At 38.1% G+C, this 22,779-nt stretch overlaps 1 protein-coding gene across 2 annotated transcripts in view; it reads right to left on the bottom strand.

Annotated features, from left to right (window-relative positions):
- SNX9 (sorting nexin 9) overlaps positions 1 to 22,779 on the bottom strand; it is a 63,668-nt gene that overhangs the window by 21,058 nt on the left and 19,831 nt on the right. Inside the window, exons 3-9 of one of the 2 annotated variants that reach the window (XM_080389089.1) lie at positions 20,453 to 20,527; positions 19,173 to 19,295; positions 6,602 to 6,785; positions 5,700 to 5,850; positions 4,150 to 4,234; positions 3,158 to 3,283; positions 2,742 to 2,859 (exon numbers count right to left, since the gene is read on the bottom strand). In XM_080389089.1, the coding sequence (XP_080245215.1) occupies positions 2,742 to 2,859; positions 3,158 to 3,283; positions 4,150 to 4,234; positions 5,700 to 5,850; positions 6,602 to 6,785; positions 19,173 to 19,295; positions 20,453 to 20,527 (862 nt within the window). Of the gene's footprint in view, positions 1 to 2,741; positions 2,860 to 3,157; positions 3,284 to 4,149; positions 4,235 to 5,699; positions 5,854 to 6,601; positions 6,786 to 19,172; positions 19,296 to 20,452; positions 20,528 to 22,779 lie in introns of both variants that reach the window. The other variant, XM_080389088.1, reaches the window with a different exon arrangement.

The raw sequence follows: 22,779 nt of genomic DNA, 5'->3' as shown, positions 1-22,779 counted from the left end.
CTCTAGTATCCTCAACTTTTTTTTTTTTTAATATTTAAAACAGAACCTGTAAATCATCTGGTGAACTATTAACCATTTAATGACTCTGAACTTACAAGAAGGAAACCTTATACTGACAAATCAGAAGAGCTTTAAATTACAGTATGTTAATTACTGACCAAGAGTAGTACTCCTTTTTAAGATAACCAGGAAATATTAAAAAAAACCCCACACCATAATATCCACCTAAAATTCAAATCAATTTTTGGAGAAAAAAAAACCCCAAAACTTTCAGATGGAAGAATTAGGTATTCAAGTGGCTCAACAAAGAAGCTAAGTACGGGCTTGGAATGCAGGTATTTTTCTGATATAGTCTAGTACACCTTTGGCCAATGTAAGGCTGAGAAACATCAGAGAAAAAGGAACTACTTACTTTCCAAGCTGTCATGTCCTAGCTAACAAAGCACTGCAGTTGGACTGCTTAAAAAAAAATATGTGAAATTGGAGTGCTCAAATACAAATTGCAGATTTGAAAAAGCAGCACCTCCCATAAATATATTTCTTATAGGTAAGTTAATGTGTTAAGAAAAAAGCCTCAAAAATTTTTTTTCAATAAATTTCATGTATAAACTGGTTAGAATACATCCATGTGAGACTAACTGATTTTTTTGATAGTTAGGAGATTTTTTTAGCAGAAACTATTTAAATAAGTAACTAATTTTTTTTTAAACCAGCAGTGCATCATCACTGTGTTTTTGCAAGACCCTTTTAGTTTTAGCGCAAATTGCATCTTCTTGAGTGAATCTTTTCCAATCAAAAAAAAAAAAAGCATGACATCAGACTTCTGAAGTATCCAGTGAATAGGACTTATTTGAAAGGAATGAGCAATTCCCCCAGCATCCAACTCCTCTAATTTCCATAGCAGCACGGATGACAAACCTTGAATGCATATACTCTTTCAGTATAAATCTACTGTATAGTTACTATGGCAGCAGCTCCACAAGAGTTTCTTGTGGGTGGTTTGTTTTTGGGGTATTTTTTAATTGCCAGTATGGAAACTAGCAATACTAGGAGGTAAAGGACAAAACTACTGAAAAATGAAGTATGGATAAATTTATTGCAAATTGGCTAGGAAAAAAATTTACAAAAATCAACTACTACAGAAGATACATTATATAACTTTCAGTAATACCTTGTTTTGTCTTTAACCTATACTGAAATCTCTGCAGCATTCTTGCAAGGAATGCAAAACAACTGAACAGTAACACTTGCAAGTTATGTGCTGGTCATTAGACATATCACCAGCAAAACCACGAACCTGAGCAAAGCCAGTCTATCTGTAAAGTCTTGCTTTGCCAAGACCAATGGACAGAAATACTTTTCTAGATAGTCTTCAGAAAGAAGTCTCCTAAACACAATGAAAGATAAACAATATTTTTCCAGGGTTTCACACAATGTTTCAGAAAGAGGCATGTTGTGTTTTGGTTGTTTTGTTTTTTTTATTTTTGGCATGAGGCAAATTATTCTTTCCCACAGACTCCAGAAGACAGAAATCCACAGGCAAGTTTTAACTGTGATGGCAAACTCTTGAGTCTTTTAAGACACAGTTACAATGAAATCTAGAGACCCCATCGTGTTCTGGTTTCCTTTTAGTCCGCATGCACATGTTTAAATAAAAATACTGGTCAATTCTAAGCATGAGGCTAACGGGAGGAAGTCACTTCCTCACTTTTCAGTTTCCTCGGCATTTATCCCAGCATCTGCATCAATGCTTAGCTTTCTTCAAATGCAGCGGAGCTGCTGCATATTCAGTGATGCCCGCAGTCACATGGTTGGTGACTTGCCAGTTTTCGTATGTTTGTTTTTGGCTGGTTGTCTTAAAGACTGCACAAAAAAATCTTACCAGAAAGCACATAAGTGGAAATAGGCTGAAGTAATGCATTTTCCTGCTATACAGGTGCCATTCTTTTCTTCATGTGCACTTGAAAGGAAACCAGAGAGTACAGAAAATGCACAGGCACTGCCATATGCAACTGCTGAACTCATCAGCATTCAAAGGGTCCAATCCCACTTTTCATAAAGTCAGAAGAAAATACCTTCATAAGCTTCAGAAAGTTTGGTCAAGATAAACTGCCATCAGAACAGAGCAGAACGTTATACAAATGAAAGATGCTTTCCAAATTGTGGGAAATCAAGTAACAACAGAATAGCTTCAATGTTTTACTTGTGAGCAAAAAACCAGTTTGTCAGGGGATGCTCCCTTTCCTCCAGGAGCTTTGAATAAAATATAACACATTTACAATCAAAAGCAAAAGAAAACCAACCAAAAAAAAAACCCCAAAACATATACACCCAATCCAAAAAAAAACCAAACCACAAAAGCAAAAACACCCACCCACCCAAAACCCCTCAAAGACATTGCTCCAAACAATCAGCAAACACAGAACATAAGTCTCTCTCTCCAATAAATGTACTCTTCTGTAGTGACTAGGGTGGGGGGTTTTGTTCGTTTTCAATTACTTTTTTTTTTTTTAAAATCACTAGACTAGATAATTAAACCCGAGTTCTGAAATGATGCTCTTAGTGCTGATATTTCATTATCAATAGGCCATCACAACTCATCATAGTTGCGAGTGGTGAAAGGTTGGGGGTTTTTTGATACTTCCTTTAAAATAATAGGAAAACCAGTAAGAAATAACAACCTTGCAAAAAAGCGATCTCCTTATTTCCCATCCCATGAATTCAAAACTGGGAATAATCACCTGTTACTTGCTTGTCTGGAAGAGAAGGTATTGGAATGGCTAATCCAAATTTAACCAGGAGACGCTCATACAACCAGTCAAAGTGCTTGTATCTGTGGTTGACAGACCGATTAGTGTTCTGCAAGAGAAAGAAAACTCTGAACTTTGACAGGCATCTACAGACAGTGACATGAAATAAGTGTGAACAGAATAGCAAATACGTGGAATGTAAATAAAAGTTATGCTTTAAAGCCTTGACTCTGTAATTACAGAAGAACTTTAAATGCTAGAACAAAGTAACTCTTTGGAGAGAAAAAGAGTGTGACAACTGCTACTTACTTTTACAACCCTGTTACCAAGTCACACAAGCTGCATTATTTATATGTACAAACGACCCATATTTGAGAGACAGAAGATCCTGTTTCAGATACACTTACAGTGCAGGTCAGCTGATATTCAATGTAGCTCTTGAGACCATACATCTTAGAACCTTTTTTGGGATCTGCCACCACACAGTCAAAAGTAGAGGTAGGATAAACCCACATTGGGCCATAATCACCAATCTGTAAAAAATTGCAAATATTATCTTTAAATATATCATGTTTTACCAGCTGCAAACAAGATGACAAATACTTTCTTCACTTGAAGGTTTCCATTATTTTCAGCAAGGGATTGATAGTGAGGAAATAGAGGGTTTTCTTGCAACTAAAGATGACTGACCACAGTTGTGTTTATGTTCTGTATTTTAAAATTTTTCACAAATAGCAAAAGGACTGTTGAATTCTAGAAATTTCTACTTCAACCACATTTCACTAGAACAGCATATATCCAGAAGGGTTTGGTTTTTACATCAGAAGATGACCTGACCATCATGACTGAATATTGCAAACCTTTACAAATGTAGCTCCTACATATTAGATAACTAATACAACAGTGTAATGTATCTAGATAGTTATGTGCTGTGTCTCCCAATCCCCCAAAAGCTTATTTTCATGATGGCAAGTAATGCAGATCCAGCGTGACAAAAAAATTACTGAAAGTAATAATTATTAAAAAAACCCCAATAATCAGCACACTTCAAAGAAAGGAGTTAAGACTGGACCCTGAAAAATCCCTCAATGATACATGACTGAAATGTAGTCTACCACAACTTCAAGATACTTAAATGGTACGCAGTTGTATTATGACAGTAATATTTATAATTATATGTTCAGTTATCAGTTTCTTCTGACCCAAAGACATATAGCAACCCCGAGCCTAAAAGTTACATTGGAGAAAATGGGATGGATGGGGATGACTAGAAATAAACAAGAAAAACCTCCAAAAGCAAACTCACAAAAAAAACAACAACCACCCCACAAGAAACACCCAATCCCAAAACAAACCACACCACCCACACACAAAAACTACAGACACACTCCCAACTTACAATTATGGGAATTTTCTCTTTGGGTTTTGCTAGCTGCTTTGCCAACAGATACTGCTCCATCCCAGGTTTTGCAAATCCAGGAAATCTAACAATAAAATAAAGTAATAAATTTATTCTGTATTTTCCTTTCTGTGACATATGCAGAATTACCTGCCACTATATGAAACAACCCTTAGAATTTCTCAAGTACAGAAAAGAATTTGTGTGGATTACTTTACCAACCAACAGTTTGCCTTGAAAAAGCAGGAAAGTTCTAGCTACTGACATCTACCTTTTATTTATGTAACACAGGCCCCTTTTTCCAGGGCGAAGTAGCTATTTGTGCTCTGCAGTCCACCAGAGTCCACATTAACAGGAAGACACAGAGTAACATCAGTCACCCCTCTGCAGTCCACCCTCTCTGGAATCGCGCACACACACACACAGATGCCCATGCACACCATCCTGCCATTTCAGATTATGAGAATTCAATCATCTAGAAGAATGACAAACTGCAGATCTATGAAGTGCTTCTAAACATGAGTTATGCTAAATACTTTATCCACCAATTAGAAAGCAAGCCACAAAAAAAATTACTGTTACGTCCTTGAAGTCTGCATAAAAAGTCTTATCAAAAGCAAATGGTCATCCTCTTTCTAATTAGAAAGATACTTAGCCCTTGAAGAACTGCCAGCCTACTGCCTGCTTGCAGAAACACGAGTAAAGCAGGACTTAGTTCACAGGTAAGCTCTCAAGGTATGTTTATGCTGGTTGTACTGAATGGGTTTGTAACAAGTCAACGCTACAATGATGCAGAGGTACTCTCGTAAAACTGGCCGAAGCCTCCACCCATGAACAAAATTAACAACTGGTCATGCAGAAACAGTTGATTTTAGTTACATACCCAGGGAGACTATTATTCTACAATCTTTTTCTACTCTGCTTTCATTCACTTAAAGATTACCACACAGCAGCTTCTCTGAGTAACAGCAGTTTTAGAATAAACAAACATGAAGTTGTAACATAAGATAATGCTAGTATAACCCTGACAAAGCTTCATGCTACTGTGGTATTTTTATCTAAAAAAAATAAATAATTAAGCTTTGTGTGGTATAAGAATCAACGTGGGTGGTGTACAACCACAGGACAGCAGAACTTTTCCCCACTGCTAGCAACTAAAATTGCTCAAACTCCGGGGCAGCATCTCTGATCAGTCTCGCTGTATGAACAAGTCATCAATCACCTTTCATTTTCACTGAGCACACATAGTGTTAAAGACAGTTCAATTGTAAAGACAGGTTCAGAAGTTCAGACCTTGTAAAAGTGTCATTTGCCTGTATAACACTTCCAAAAATTATACAGCTTTGTCGTGTACTTTCAAGCTTTCATGAATCCGTGTTCTCTGATCACACAGGGAGAATGCTGAACTACAAATCCATCTCCACTTATACCCAAAAAATGTAATTTTTACATTGCATATTTCAAGAAGGCTGAACGGTGACACATTTACACATCCTGACAAATTCCAATTCTTTTCAATATATACATATTTGCCCTGCATTTTCCATTACTTGTTAAGTGGTAACTTCATAGCGGCTCCACGAGAATTTCCACGCTGGAGCCCCCCAGGCTCTGATGCCTCAGTCTCCTTGTAACCAAGATAAGATGGTGAAGCTGACTTTGGGTCATCCCAGTCATCATCCCAATCATCATCATCAGCAGCTGCTGAAATACAGGAGGGGGCAGGGAAAGGAAAATTTAAATATTTTCTCTTTAAAACCCAAAGCAACTACCTCAGCACTCAAACACAGATAATCAACAAGGTAAACATTAAGATCTAGTTCAGCCTTCTGTGTTATTATCCTTATGAATCCTCCTCAATTACCACTATCCCCATCAAATACAACCTGCAAAATACTACACTAGAAATCCATTGAGGGGAAAAAAAGAAAAAGAAAGAGATACTGGTGAGTTAAGATTAATTCAATACTGTTCCATATTCACAGACTCCAGGTTAGCATTGTCCAGTTATGTGTCTTCCTCTTAATTCAAGCTTTTACTACAAAAAGTTAGAGAAGTCATCTGAAAGGCTAACCACGTCATAAAATTAAGAATTTGAGACAACTTCAGGCCTGAGGGCACAAATTCAAGGGTGTTTAAAAGTTCCAGTTATGCAAAATGAACAACATCCCTGAAAACAGATGATGTATGCACAAGACTGACTTGCCAGATTTCCATACAATTTTGAGGCGTCCGTTACTGTGGATCTGATTTTTAAAATTTTGTTTTATTTAAAAAAAACACTATTATTTTAGTATCCAGTTTACCCACATGGCAACGTATTACTAAGAAACTGGCTTTGTTTTGTTTTTTTAAACAAGCCTCGTTCTATAGTTATGAAAGATTAAGCAATTCTTACCTGCACTGTCCACCTACTGTAACTTACTCAAAAATAAGAGCAGTATTAACACACCTGGTCCTTGATATGCCTGTGGATGACCAAATGCTGCTGCTGCCTCCCAGTTATTTGAAGCACTGTTTCTCTGGCCAGCCGCACCTTCAGGTTTTGTTGCCCAGCTGTCAACAGCATTCCCATTATCCCAGTTTCCAGACTTCCCAACGTTCCAGCTGGACCAAGGATCACTGGCATTGTTTGGCTATATTGTATAAAAACAAAAGTAAAGAAGAAATAAGCAACGACCATGTACTTTGATCTCCTGCTGATAGGCTATGAGTTTGCATTCAGCACTGAACTTGTCCCGATGTAGGAGCAGCTGCTAAACCTTACATTTCCAGCTATGCAACTCTTAAATGCACCTGGAAGAACTGATCAGCTTTCCAGCAATGAGGCACCAGTACGTACTAATAAGTGTTGCATCTCCTCAGGGAAATTAAACTATTTGTTCTAACAGCATTAGCAAGCATTCTTACCAGTGATAATTATTTTACACCAACACTGTAAGTATGGTGCATATGAACTATTAATTACATAAAGCCATGGACTAATTAGCACATTTAAAATAGAAACTCAAAAGTCAAGGATTAGATTTTTTCAAACGTTTATTTTATCAAATCAGATTAGCGCCTTTTATTAAAGCAAATCATAAGTTGTCTACCCACACCATCACTATTGGTGTGACAGCCAGGGAGTTAAGGACCAGCAACTTACTTGGCTTCCCTGTCAGAGCTTAACTCATTCACAGCGACGACAAGGGAAGAAAACCAACATCTGCCAGGGAACAGCTGGCATCTCCCTGTAGACTATTCTCAGCATAAGCTTCTGGTGAAGGTAACCACACATAACCTTGTGCTGATGCTGCTGTGGAGGCGGAAACCTCAGTGAAAGCGTGTAGAGCTGACATGTCTCTAACTACTGCATCTATTTGTCAAGTTCATCTGTTGATAAATTGGATTAATAGCTTAGCATCCTGTTCAGCTCCTTGATTTTAACACTACACTTCTAAAAAAGCATTGACTAGTTAAGTGCAGCCTACTCCAGACACTTACTGCAGAAAGAAAAAACACGCACACACAAGTCAAACCCCACACACCCAAAGTGTAGGAGGAAAAAGGAAGAGAAGGGGAAGGAAAGCAGAAAAAGCCTACAAAGCTTGGATTGTTCAGCAGAGGGAGAAACTGAGCTTTGTAAAAGGAAGTCTCAAAACCTACGGAGCCAGTGTATTGTTTCTATCACAAAGCAGCATATCAGAGAAGGGATACCCAATATAAGTTAATTGCTATTAGGCTATAACATTTATATGAATCTTAGAACCTTTGCCAGTACAGAAAGTTTAATAAAACTCACATTAAAGCCAAATTATTCTCTGCAAAAATGTTGAATAAGTGTGTTTCTTACACAAAATACAAAGAAAAAAAAAGTTCAGCTACTCCACATTCCATTTTTCTCCACTAGAAATTCTCTCATTTCAACTTCGAGATACTACTTAGGAATAAGAGCTCTCACTTCAGTTTTTCCTAAAATAAAGTCAACTGACAGTTAGACTTCACAGACAGTATCAAACCTTTAAGACTTGAAAATGCTATTGATATCATATAATACCTGTTCCTCAGGTACAGAATCTCCAGCATCTGGAAATTAAGACCAAGTCTCCAAGCTGAGGGGAAATCACCATTCAGAAAACTCACAAGTCAGTGGGTCTTTAGGAACCGTGGACAGATTCTATATTGATAGTTTGGGGTATTTTCTTTAAGGATAAAACTGATGCAAGAAACCAATACTACTCCCGAGGGGTGCGGTATCATGGAGGACTGATTCTTGGATAGCTGATACACAGTCCTACTCAGTAATTACAAAGAAGTTGCTAGTAGCTTAAACCAGCCTGCTCTTCCTATGATGTTCACCTGATATGGGTTTATATAAAGTGAAATAACCATACATGACATCAGTCAGGTTGATTATCTTTGCTAAATGAACACACATACACTGGGACCCAAACACATGGAAAAGCACGCCTACTCTAACATAACTTTGAGCACCTAGAAAAGACTATTTTGCATAGTATTCATTTGCCTATACTTCTGCAATATATGTTGTGCTGATCACTGGCAATAGATGCCTAGAAGTGGGACGATTGCCAAAAGGCTGAGTAAAGTTTTCCTCTTCTCTGTAGTTCATGTGAAATCTGGTACGAGTGGGTGGTAAAGAAACCTTAAAATCTGCTGCAAAACAAGGGGGAGGCAATAATATTAACACTAGGTACAGTACTAAAAAAGGATTGTCAAGAGCAATCATCACCAAACTTGCAGATAGTTGCTGATATACACTAAATGCTGTACAGCAAGGGGGAATGGATTACTTAAATTGCCCTCTCAGATGCCTTATCTCTATGTACCTATATGGAAGCACTACTCAAATCAGAAAGTTTTACTTCTGAGGTGTCCAAGAAAGATCTGGGGTAGAGTTCTTGCTCCTAGATGTATTGCACACAGGCTTTAAAAGCTGTGGGATATGCTATTCCCACTCAGCTCCTTTCAGCCAAAGCATCCACGCTTCTTTCTGAAGCGCTGGAGAAGAAGGTAACAGATGGGTTAGGAATGTATTTATAGACAACACCTCTCAAAGAGCATTTGCAGGCCTTTTCATCTTTCTTCAAATGTTTGCCTACACACACATACACACTGTAGACACTAAGTGGTAGCCAAAAATCAGTAAATATGGAGAAGGGTTCAGGAATCAGGCTTGCCATCCTCAAGGTCCCATAGCACCATGGACGACCAAGTAAAGACACAGCAGTTACTAGAAGGGTGATCTCTGTTCCAGTCAGCAGTTCTGTGGATGTCAGCAGGTGAAAATTCCATACAGGAGCCATTCATGTGGCTTAGCTCTGGTTGAATAAACCCTGATTAAGCCGGCAAAGTATTTTGTAAGTGATTAAATTACATGTTCTCACACCTTTAGTTTTCCATAACCAAAATTGATAATCCTCTGATCTCTTTTTAGTCAGCACAAAAAAGATGAAGAGTGCTTGCAAGAAGCTGTTCTTCAGTCAATACAACTTGATACAGCACACCTAATATCCAAATACGCAAGCAATCTCAGATGCAAGTGCACAAAAAGAAATGCCACACCACACAATTAAGAAAGTAATCAGTCTTCAAATACAACATTACATCTCTTTGCTCCTCAACGTAACATCAAACAAATACACTGAGAAATTCAGGGATAAAGTCCTTAGAGGCACTGATTTTCCCTTTTGTAGACTTATTACTGACTGGCTCACTCTTACTGTTCTAGGAGAAAAAAAAACCACAACAAAAAGGCTATTTGGGGAACAGAGGGAACACATTAGTAAATATTTTAAGAGTCTTCCATTAAGGGCAGATTCAAACTCACTATAGAAACAGATCATTAATGGTTGGGGGCTGGGGGAGAGGAAGAGAAGTCTAGCATGATTTTAAAGATCTAATAATAGTTGAAATGAGGAAAAAAAATTGCACCACAACAGGAAAATCCGCAGCTTGGAGGTGGAATGTCAGTATCTTTACCAAATGAATCATGAATTAAACAGGAAGAAGTGACATCTTTGCTATTTTCCAGAGAATCCAAAGTTATAGATAGTAAAGCTAAGCCAAGCCACTGAAGCATCTCTGCCCTGGTTAAATTGTTTTGGTTTGTTTGGATGTTTTTTTTTTTAACCTCCTGGCTAACTAAGTTGTTCTTGGCAGACTCCTTCCTCATATTAGTGGATGGATCTATTCATCCATCAGGAGCATTCTACCCCTGAGGGACAAAAGTCAAAACCCAAAACAAACATGATATTCAGGGGCTAAAACTAAGTTGAGTAGCTAGAAAGATCTACATAACGGTGCCATCACAAATTACCACCTCCGATTGTAAGAAATACACCTTGAAATCCACTCTGAAAGAAGGAAGCCATGCTGATGCAGCGAGTAGAGAGTCTGATCAGACCAAGGGAAGCCCAGGACAGCCAAAGCTGTCATAAGAAGTGTAATGCTTTTCAAGAGGGGTTGAGAAGAGACAGAGAGCACAGAGGAATGACAGAAAATACAAGAAAAGTCACGGTGGCTCAGTTGAATAGCTCACAGGATTTCCATCTACTAATTCCCAATTCAGCTAAAAAAAAAAAAAAAAAAAAAAAAAAAAAGTGCGCCACATTTGAGGTACAGAATGGTCTTTTAGAAAGACATGTAATTTAGATTTGAGCAAAGAATATGCAGTTATGGGACAAGGGGAGGGATGACATATCTTTTGTCATCCTCACTGCTTAAAGGAAATTTTTAAATATAATTACAGTTTGCTTAGTTTCAACTTTCAGCTGCTAAATAACCTATACATGTTTATCCAATGGAGCTCTCAGGCTTTTGTTTTTGTTACTCACACCTGCACATGTAAATGGTAATCAAGTCACCTCTTTATGTCCTTGTCTTCTCTTGAGCTGATTTCAATCCCTAATGGTTTCTTCTTGAAACACAGATGAGAAATTTCAGACAGTTTTCCAAGCAGCAGTCACAGCAATGCCAGAAATGGAAGAAAGACTCCCTGTTCCCCTCTGATTTTCTCTAGACATCCCAGGATCAGGCTACAAAGATTAAACAAGGCTTTATCCTTCCCTTTTGGGAAAAGCACTCGATTTTTGCTTGGGAACAGAGGACAGGGGATTCCCTTGTTGCCTCTTTTTTTGGAGGAGGAAGATTTGAAAAGTATTACTGGCTAAGGCTTTTCAGCTTACCACTTTCAATTACAAACGTCCATGATTCCTCCTTAAAATAAACGCTCAGTGAACAAACAACCACCACCACCAGGAAGGAAAATGCATGCTGCAGTAAGCCCCCTGCTGTGGTGAAGAGGATCTTGCAAGGCATGCCACTATAAGCATGCAAGCAAGTAGAAACGCTCATAGGAGGGCTAGTAAGATTGTTACCATTACCAAGTCAATGCCAAACTACTAAACCACAAGGCTACCTTATGAAATAAGTCAAATGAAAATAAACCTTTTAGAAAAAGAACATGCAAACACTGTAAATTGTGGAAAATTGGCTATTTTAACAGTCAGATTTTGCCTGAATGTATGGGTGCAGATGAAGGCAAGGAGTGATCACAGTACTAGTTTAATGACTTGCTGCCTGAGCCCTTGCATTCCACTGCGACACCGATGAAAAAAAGATCAAGACAACTCCGTAACTTGAACTGGTACAATCACTGTCATATGTTGGACAGTTACTTTTTAATATGTGAATGCGATTAATTTCAAAGCAAGCAAGCCACTGTTTCCAGTACTGTATGGAAGTCACTGCCTGGTACTTCGGTTAAATAAGAACTGGTCACAAATTGCTGTTACCAGCCTGAATGCAATATTGGGATTGAGATGGGGGCGGGGAGGGGCAGGGGGAAACGGTTACTTTCAAATTACATGTAACAATGGAGGATGTTATAGTATCATTATCTGTAACAGGAACCAGAAGTTACTAATAATGACAGCATAAATCACTAGGTATTTTTAAATTTTATTTTATTTTTACCTCTGGACAGTTCTAACCCACCAATTTTGTTTGTACTTCTTTTTAGGTATCTTTTGCACTACACCCTTCTAGACATGACATGCACACAGAGAGACAACTTCATATTTACTCTTACAAAGATCTACATTTACACAGAGTTAAGGTTTATTAGTCAAGGAAGCAGTAACTTCCAAAATCCATAGACAATTGTAACTTCCATGTTGAACCTACCCGTGTATTTTATAAGGCAGTTTAGCATACTGGTTTAACAAGACTAACCGGATCAACCAAACATGAGTGAGTCACATTTCCTATGACAATACTTCTACTCTACTGCGCACGCAGTAACGTCAGAGAATGGAAATGCCATTACAGGAATGCAATAACATACATGTCAAAATTTCCACATAAGCAGAATAGTGCACTCAAGAGCACCATTTTTCTTCAGTCTTAGCATTTATAGCTGCTCATAGAAGTTTGGGGCTGGCAGCAGGGGTAATTATGGTATGCAAATTTAACAGTGACAATTTGCCTTTCCAGCACTAAGTTGCAGAGAGTGGAAAAGATATGAAGCAAAGCTCTGGCAACAGCTTCTTTAGTCTCCTCCTTATGCACATTCAACAACTTACATCTACATACAGGGAAACCTAAGAGTTGCCTCAGCTCCTGCGCACCAAACTACATGTTTTCACTACTATTCATTCATCCTGCCTATACAGAAGTCCCAATTTTCTGAAGGGAAAGGGTTTTCTACAGAAAAGACAGTCCATTTATTTTCATATCCTTCAACAACTGTGAAGCAGCTTATCTTTCTTCTACTGAGAGAGAAACTACCCGGAATGATTTCATGCTTACCACTTGATAAAACAACACAAAGATGAGAGGTTTCTGTTAGCTGCTTCCTGTACCTGCTCATGGGGCCCTGCTGCTCTGCCTGTAACATAACTGAAAACACAAAACACGTGGATTCACTAATGTCACACTGGAATTAGCTGATAAATCTGCAGTTCACAAAAGTGTGAACTCTCAGGGTACTTACTTTATCCAGAACTAAAAGCTGTATGGTCCTCTTCACACAGCAGACAGCAGCAATTAGAGGATCAGTGTCAAGAAAAGGGAACAAACTTCTCTACAAATGCAACTTATGGCCAGCTACAATGACTATTTTTGTATTTAATTACTGTGAAGGCACATCTACAGTTCTTATGTCAACACAGGTGGCGATCCACTTCCACCTTGCAACACAGGCAGTACTCCATTTTAATTTCATTTATACATTTTTAATACCAGTTTTCTATTCTCAGAGGGGAGGAAACAAAGCTAGACTTCAAGCTCTAGAGGAAAGGGAGGAGAAACCATACAGACTAAAATATATAGTGTACTGAAATGTATAGCATTTCTATCTTATGTTCAAACATACACGTTAGGGTGTAAATAGCTGGACTACATGGCTAATTGTACATACAGTTTGTTTACAGCCCACTAATAAGTATACTGTACACATAAAATTTTAGCTTCTTAATTAAAGAGAACTAGTTTGGGTCCATACAGATGTAATTTGCATTTCATTTAGATGAAATCTAAAAAACTCAGATAAACACTATTGTTAAAATGGGAAGATGATAATTGTTCACAACTTTTGAAACATTTTAAATTAGATAAATGAAACCCCACCAGAAGCTGTGCTTTAGAATGGAGAGATCTTTGCTGTTAAAACAGTGGTTTCTGAACTTGGAACATGTGCAAAATAAATGCAAGTACGTCTGTGAATTGACAAGAACTAGTTTTGATCACTGAAAAAACCCCACAGCCGGAGAAGACTACTCGGAACAAATTTTACATTAATGCTTATATTTCCATACATACTTTAATTATGAAGGCTCCAAACACCACCAAGCTAACAACTGCTTGGTCAACTGCAATAAGAAACACTTTTTAAGTGTGAAACAGGGTATCTGTTGTTGCTACAGCCCCTGGAAGCAACTCGGTATCAAAGAACTACTACCAGAGAAATTCTGAGTTCAATATATTTCAAGATGTTTATTTGGTTTAACCTGCCATAATTTATATCCCTTTCAGTGCCATTATCATCACTGTTATTCTAATACCAGAAGAGTTTACAGACAACTTACCTTAATTCATATAGGCAATTCTAACAAACAGAAAAAACATAAATGCTGATAGACTTACTCACTGGTTGTTCCAAATTGCAGTCTAAAATTTGCACCCTGCATTGTGGCTCAGAGGAACAGTGGACTGACAGAGAAGGAAGACTTTCCAATTCCCCTTGCTTCCTCTGTCCAAGGATTACAACATCAAAACAGCATGAGACCCATACAAAAGCCATGCAACAGCCTCCATCTCTGGCAACTAAGGGCTACTGAAATTTTATTTTCTTGAATAATTTCTTAAAGGCTTTTCAGACATTAAACCACAAACGTTACAGGCAAATGCAACACTAAACTATCTACTTTTCTTCTGAGTGTAAAAATAGTCCCTTTGAGTAATTTTTTTTCCCCTTGTTTGTGTATAATTAGCTTCATTGTTTCCTCTGATTGCTTCTATCTCCCCAATATCTTCTAAAGCTAGCTCTTTAAAAGAGCAGCTGGAAGCTTGATGCAGACAGCTATTGCTGGGACACTACTGATGCAAGGAACGAGTTGGGGAAGAATGAACTGCAAAGGGTCATGCAAAATTCTTCTTCAGAAGTGCCTCTGTGCCCCTTTTCTACTGCCACTTTACATCTGTGGCAAACCCAAGTAAGGTACAACACCAAAGTGTTGCTGTGGTCATATCTTTCTCAACGAAGAAAAGGAACTAAAAGCAGCTGCTTCTAGTTATTGCTTATTAATTACTTTTCAGGAGATTATTTACTGAACAATGTTAGAAAAGCACAGAGAGAGAGTAGGAAATATTTGAGCTGACAATGTTTTATTAATGCCAAAGTTATGGATTCCAGAGCAGGAAACCAAAAGCCTTGTTTGCCTGGAAAGCAACTAGATAAGATTTTGAGAGAGAGATACACGTGCACAGAAACTGATCTAGGAAAACTGTAATGATTTAGGGTTCTGTATTACATGCAGCATTGCTACTTAAGAAAAGCAGTCATCCTCCCAGATCTATCAGGCCATATGAAGATATGCGGGCAAAAATATACTGTATAAAGCTAAAAAAAAATATATTTGTTGGAATTTCATTCAAATATAACTGGTCTGGGATAGAGTAAATTTTCTTCAGAGTAGCTGGTATGGTGCTATGTTTTGGATCTAGAACCAAAATGCTGTTGATAACACAGGGATGTTTTAATTATTGCTGAACAGTGCTTGCATAGTGTCAAGGCTGCCTCTGTTTCTCACTGTCTTGCCAGCAAGTGGGCTGGGGGTGCACAAGAGGCTGGGAGGGGACACAGCCACAACAGCTGACCCAACTGACTGAAGGGATATTTCCTAACATATGACATTGTGCTCAGCAATAGGTGCTACAGGGAAGAAAGAAGAAGGAGATATGTTCAGTTACAGCATTTGTCTTCCCAAGTAGCAGTTATGTGTGACAGAGCCCTGCTTTCCTGGAGATGGCTGAACACCAGCCTGCCAATGGGAAGTAGTGAATGAATTCCTTATTTTGCTTTGCTTGCATGCACAGCTTTTTTATTAAACTGCCTTTATCCCAACCCATGAGTTTTCAATATTTATACTTCTGATTGTCTCCCCATCCCACTGCGGGGGGAAGTGAGCAAGTGGCTGGGTGGGGCTGAGCTGTCTACCAGGATTACACTACAAAACTGTGGTTTAACTGGTCTCAAAGAAAACCATAAACGACACCCCCACCCCCACCCCCCCCACCCTCCCATTTCAACTCAACCAGATCTATTTTTTTTAATAAGGCTTGGTACTGAAACACTATGCAACAACTTAGGGTTTTTACTTACTGTTAGAGAAGAGAAGGAATTCTAAAAATTCAAACATCTTTTGACTTACTGGAATTGGGGAGCGAGAGTGTTGTGTAATTATGTGTATGTTAAAGTAACTTTTCTTACTTCTGCTGTATTGAAGAAATCTGCTTAGATGTGCTTTTATAAAGTCATCTCCCCACCCCGTTACTATAAAATAGATAGCATAAAGTGTCAGCATTTAGGAATGCCGCTATTTCTTATTCAGCCACCAGACAACACCTATGAATGTTTTAATTCCCACTACTGTGCCACCTTCAGCATTGATTCTATTTACATTGACATAATTTGTTATTTTTCTTTGCTCTCCATAGCCTGAACACACAAGTTTCATTTAAGATGAAGTGCTTTGTATATTGACCTAGTCACTTGTTAAAGCACTTGAAAAGAGTAAGTCAATTGCTTTCAACTGTGCATCTGAATATAGATCAATTCAAAGTGCCTGAGTGAACTCACATTAAACAATGTTAATGTTATAACCAAATACAGAAGAATACATCTAGGAAGAAGGGGCATACACACAAAGTTGAAGACTCTATTCTTATAAGCAGTGGCTCTAAAAGAGAAGCCAGTATGCAGGGGATGAGCGACTCAGTATAACCTCCTGATGCAGTCTTACAGGAATCAGTGCAATCTTTCACTGTGTCAGGCTTTTCTACACCAGAACAGCAACATCAAACCTGTTTGACATCATGCAACGTACACGGGAGCAATGCACACATTTTACAGACAAATCACAAGATCAAAGAGACTGCAAAAGAAAGCTTTTTTTGTGAGGGCAGGAAAAGTGTCTTGCATCAGACAGACAAAACAAACAATTTCTTAATCAAGAGGACAACTGGCCATAGAATTTTTGCAAGGAGAAAATACCACGCACTAGGGAGCTCTCTGATCTGGGAGAACATCCTAGCAGTTGAAAGTGGAAAACTAACAGATACATGCCAGAAGCTGAAGAAACAAGCCTTCAAATAAAGATCTGCAGTTTTTCTAGAAACTACATACAACCAAACAGCAGTTACTGAGATCATTTAAAGAAAAAAAAAAAAAACAACTTTGAGAAAACACAATGAACTTACGAGATAAAATTCTGACCATGCAACAGGAGGGTTCTTGCTATGAAAAAAACAGGAAAACAAAAGACCCTGACACACCAGCCTAAGGAAATTTGCTTCCCTCACATCTTGTGTGGCCTTGGCTGCATCCAGGTGCACAGTCTCCTCCTCTCTCTCTCCCCTATTAATGTTAGCAATATAGTTTTACTATAATAGACTATGGTACAGTGGTTCCCCCAACAGTCTCACACAGCACTTGAAGAATAATAGAGAGAAGGAGGACACATACAAGAGTAAGGCACCAACATAGATGAGTCCAGCTGTTTGCCTGAAGTTACTCCTTCCCAAACAGCTGCTATGACAAAACTGCAATTTGTATGTGTTACACAGGATCAGCAGTATACTGGCCCTGTAAACTGTAAAGTGACCATATTTTCAAGCTTTTCCCTCCTCTAGAAATGCAAATTCCAAATCTAGATTGCCATAGTATTCTCTTATTAAGAATATAATAGATATTTTTATTTTAACCTTTCCCTCATACAGGCAAGGGCTTTTTTCTTCTCTTCTCCAGGCACAAGTACCTTGTGTTAAGCACTGATCAAGCTCTGATAGATACATCTACCACCATGCAAAATATTCTACGTTTATTATCCCATTAAGTAATTCTTCCTAGATCAAATTAAGTATATGTTTTTCTTCAGAGGAGTAAGAGTATTCAGATTTAACAGAAGTAGCTGCTGCAAGTAAGTCAAGCTTCCCTGAAAGTAAAGTTTAGCTAGAAACTCTATAGGAGGAAAAACTGGGACAAGGGTAACAGAGTAGAAGTGAGGTTCCCACTATACCTTCAAATTACTGCCAGTTTTACTGAAGGAAAACAAACCTATAATCGATGCTTTTGGCTCAGTATGACAAAATAAATTCATGATGCATTTCAAGAGTTTTGTGTTTAGCCTAAATATTAACTGGGCATAAAAAAAAATAATAATAGTTCTAAGCATTGAGACAGTCACAGTGAGGCCTGGATTTCCCACTCTATGTGGGATCACAGAATTACAACCCTGACATTGTCTGGCTGAATACAAGGAAGTGCAAATCAAACACTATACAGTCAATGAACTCTTACATTCACTGTCAAACACAAATGCCCCATGTACAGTTTTCAAGAGATCTCACTTCATCTCAAAGTCTTGTGGTACAAGTTGCAGTTAAGAAAACTAATAACTGATATTTAACTGACCCACAAACCAGGCATGTGTCCCCAGCTGCTCAAGTAAAGCATTTACTTTCCAACACAAAAGATATTTGCATGCTGCTGTTGGAAGAAGCAGATTTTGTACTTCTGTTATCTATGGACTTCAAAATGTTTAACTGTTCCTACATGTGGGACACACAGTAGTCTGTAGACCAGAACAACAGCTAGTGCTTAAGATAATATATGTCCTCGGATTACATAACCTGAAAGTAAATTTTTACTGCTTAATGAACTAACACACCAGACAAAAAGCTATGAATAGAGTGAGAGAAATTCTTCCAGCAAAACCAAAGTTAGCCTTTCCTTCAACTGACTGGGGACAATACATTAACTTGCTTCATTTTTTTTAATCAAAGCAACAACTTTTATGCAAATTCTGAAAAAGACATCCATCCATTCACTCTGGTTGATGATGCACAGACCACCCAGTTGTAGAGGACATTAAAAAAAAAGCTTTGGTGTTAATATGCTAGCCTTTTTAAGGAACAAGTATCTTGAAAATAAATTTGCTGAGAATGCACTTACGCAGAACTGAGGTATTGACAGAATTGTATGATTGCAGACTGGAAAGAATAAAATTGCTGTATTTCTGAAAGTGTTAGAATACTAAATTTTCCAGCAGTGACAGTATCTGAACAGTCACACATATCATTAATACTCAACAAATGTGCTCCCTAATGAAAACACAACTACTTTTAATTAATACTTTTATGAGCGTTCACAAATCCAGTACGGCACAACCGAAGAGTGCAAGCAGTTAAGTCAACAAAACTTGCCAAACCCACTGTGCCTGAAAAAACATGAGACATACCTGATTACTGCTTTTTGCAGCAGAGTTGGTCTGGGCTGTATTTGAAGAAAGGGAATCAAAAAAGGCTTGGTCAGCTAATGAGTTACCGCAGCTAATTCCATCTTTTGCACCTTCAGTTATAATCTGAAATGGAAAATGTTGCAAAAGATTTTTTTATGCTTCCACTGACAAACAGCATAATTTGATTATATAGAATCATGTTAACAGAGACTTTGAGATGGTTGCATATACCTTTTTGAATCCAAACTCAATGTAACCTTTTACAATAAATCGATGTGATGATCTGGAGGATTTCAGTCTACAACAGATGGAATTGGTTTGCACTATAACAGCGTACCATACAAGATTGTTGTAGCAGTGGACACCTATGTATAAATTCATTAGGGTTGTTAACATTGCTGTTGGAGGACTGGGAACTCAACACTCAGAGGATCAGTTTGGGACAAGTTTGGAAAGCCAAAAAGCTACTAGACAATGAGCTAGCCAACTGAAGATAAAAACAAGGTCACGTGAGCTAGTATCATCCTCCTCCTGCCTCTCCACCCCCCCCCCCCTTTTTTTTTTTTTTAATAAACACAGCATTGGTGAAGGAAAGGAGGCACATGCCTTAGGAAGAGGCTGCAGAAATTCCAGCCAGAGTCTTCACCTAACTGGCAACCTGCTGGCAAAGAGACACTGGGCCCTCCAAGAATGAGCCGGATTCCGTTCTCTGCACTGAGACCCCCATTCTATCCCCACCCCCATACCACCAGTCTGTAAATAAAAAGCAGGTCAACACACACACTGAAGAGACAGCAAAGGCCCTCAGGAAGAAGGTAAGTTGAGTAGTCCCTGGATTTGGGATCCCATATCCTGAGCCCCAGAAATGGGGTTCCATTCCAGAGGTTTATGAGCGTGTGGCAAATCAGCCATAGCAACACCAGTGTAAACTTGCATTGCTCATTGCACTTCCATATCTGTATCTTCAGACAGGAAAACAAAACAGTTTCTGGATCATGAGATCCCAAAATCAGAAGCAGAATCAAAACAACTCATGTTCTGTAGATCACCACTATTTACCACAGACTTTATGCATTTCTTGGGAAACCACTAAGCAGCACTGTAGCTTTAGAGGGTATGTTTGTACTGGTCTCAAAAGCCAGCTAGAGTTGCTACAAAAAGATTACATATTCCAAGCTATAACATCAGAAGTTTCATGTTTAACCATTAGTCTGATCAGCAAAACAGATGGCCTTTTCAGCAGTTCTGCTTTCCTAGTGCAGCGCAGTGTAGTCACTTACCTCAACATAATCTGTTGGAACAAGTCCTCTCTCGCCTTGGCTGTTTTTTCCTTCTAACCAGCCTCCACCGACATCCTGAAAGAAGCAGTAATATAGAAATAGTTTTGCTAGATGGATCCCACAGCATGCTTTAAACAGCTCAGGAGGAAGCACTGTCTTGCTGTCAAACGCAATGTTTGAAATAGTTATGACTGTATGACCATGAACAAACTCACTTAAATCTGCTGAAGCAGCAGATACTCATTTAAACAGAACACAGACTGTGCTTGTTTCACACAGCTATTGTGGACTTCAGATTTAATAAGCACAAGAGGGAAAAGGGTCGATTTTTTCAGCACTTTCAATCATTTCTGAGACACAGGCTGCATCAGAGCACAGCTATTAGTATGCCAACTCCGAAGCATTAGTTTTAATCAACAGATTATAAAGAAAAAACACCCAAGGAATTAAGCTATTGGTAATATCTGTAAAATCTCTGCTACAATCATTGGAGATGCAGAGGTGTGAGATGAGTGGGAGCTATAACCCACAAAAATGTTAAGGTTAATCTCAAGTGTAAGAGAGGCACATGCCATGCAAGATCTGGAGATGCTCTTTCTAGTTTACGTTTCATTTCAGAGGTAGGTCTCATGCTATTACTTTGGTAAGAACTAACACTTCAGCTCTGATTTCAGTGGGGCATCTCTTTATTGGTTTGGGTGGGTTGTTTTTTGGTTTGGTTTTTTTTGTTTGTTTGTTTGTTTTAAAAAAAAAAGCAAAAACAAAACACACACACATATTCTATATACCCTAAGAAACCTTTGCAGTTAAGCGAGTCAATTCCAGGACAACATTATCTAGAATAAGTCAGTTCCATTTTAAATCAAGCTGTTCCTTGAACACATAGTAACACATCAAGCTAACTTACAGCTGACAATTGCTGTCTAGCATATGTGGTTCCAATTATTTCAGGTTTTCTCAATTTGCTTTTTAATGGATGTATTTGTTTATTCACAATTTTGTTCTTTCACTTGGAAATTTTATGTAATCCTGCACATAGTAAGGAGGAGTCTGCTTATGTGTTTAAGTTTTTAAACAGTAAAGATCAATCAGTTATTAAAATAACAAACTTTCACTTGCTTTTTCTTATGTACCTAAAAGCTTTCACTCAAGAACACAGAAACAACTAGACGTCTCAGATTATAAATTCAACTATCTTGGTTAAAATGCAAGAGCAATGACACCTCGAGCCAGAAGTCACACTTGCACTGCTGCACTTGAGAGTAAATCATCAGTGGACTTTCATGACTTATGCTATCACTGTCTAAACTTATATCAAAAAAGATCAAGAGCCTTTGTGGCAATCTATCCCACACTTTAATCATGGACAGCATAAAATGGAGTATTACATGGTTTTAAGCATATTGCCTTAATACACAGATGTCTTGTTCAGCAAAAGCTAACTTAAAAGTGGTAAACTATTTGTTTGGTTCTACTTTTGTGCAACAGCATTAAACTCCTGAACTCATTTAAAATTTTACTTCTGCCACAGCACAGCATACTATCCAAGAGTGTGTTGGTTTTATTAAATATCTGATTCAAATATTTAAGTCAGTGGAAATAAAAATTACCAGGATTATATGTGACTAGGCTCTTCAAAGAATTATTTTATTCTGCAGAACCCATGTTTCCTACACAACCAGATAAATTAAACCTGGCAACATGATCAGGCATTTTTCACCTGTATGTTTTAAAAGGAAAGTCTATTCACTACACAAAAATAAAAACCAGAGGCTACTAACACTTCCCTTGTTACCCAGGGTAAGAATTATACAGGACAATAAAACTGCACTTAAATTCAAATTGTACACACAAATCAAGTGACAGTGTTCAAAAGTACTACTAATTTAAGAACTCCAATAGTATTACCATAGTATTTTCACCATTCCTTCCCTGTATTTTGTCCATATTATTTTCATTATGAAAGGACACACAAGTTTAGTAACAAGTTTTATCAAATTCTTTGAACAAACTTGGAATGCTGAGTTCATTATGAAACTCAAAACAGAGAAGGAAGTTGGCATGCCAGATGTAAATGCAAGTGGCAAGCACCTCAGATTACATGCATGCTAAACATGGAACATTAGGTACACAAAAAAAGACAACACATTCAGACGTAGAAGTATATCACCAGCACTAGCTCCTTTCTCTGCCTTGGCACTCAGCTCTTTTTAAAGGGAAACAAGCTAAGTAAATTCCTAAGTGTGTTGGCACAATCTGAGAGGGCCCCTGTCCTCCTAAACTGCTTGTTGCATTTGTTTCCACACAACTATTAGAAAATTCTTTGT

The sequence above is a fragment of the Falco punctatus genome, assembly GCF_963210335.1.
Source record: "Falco punctatus genome assembly, chromosome: 5".
Lineage (NCBI taxonomy): Eukaryota > Metazoa > Chordata > Aves > Falconiformes > Falconidae > Falco > Falco punctatus.
This window is presented reverse-complemented; position numbering and strand designations above follow the sequence as displayed.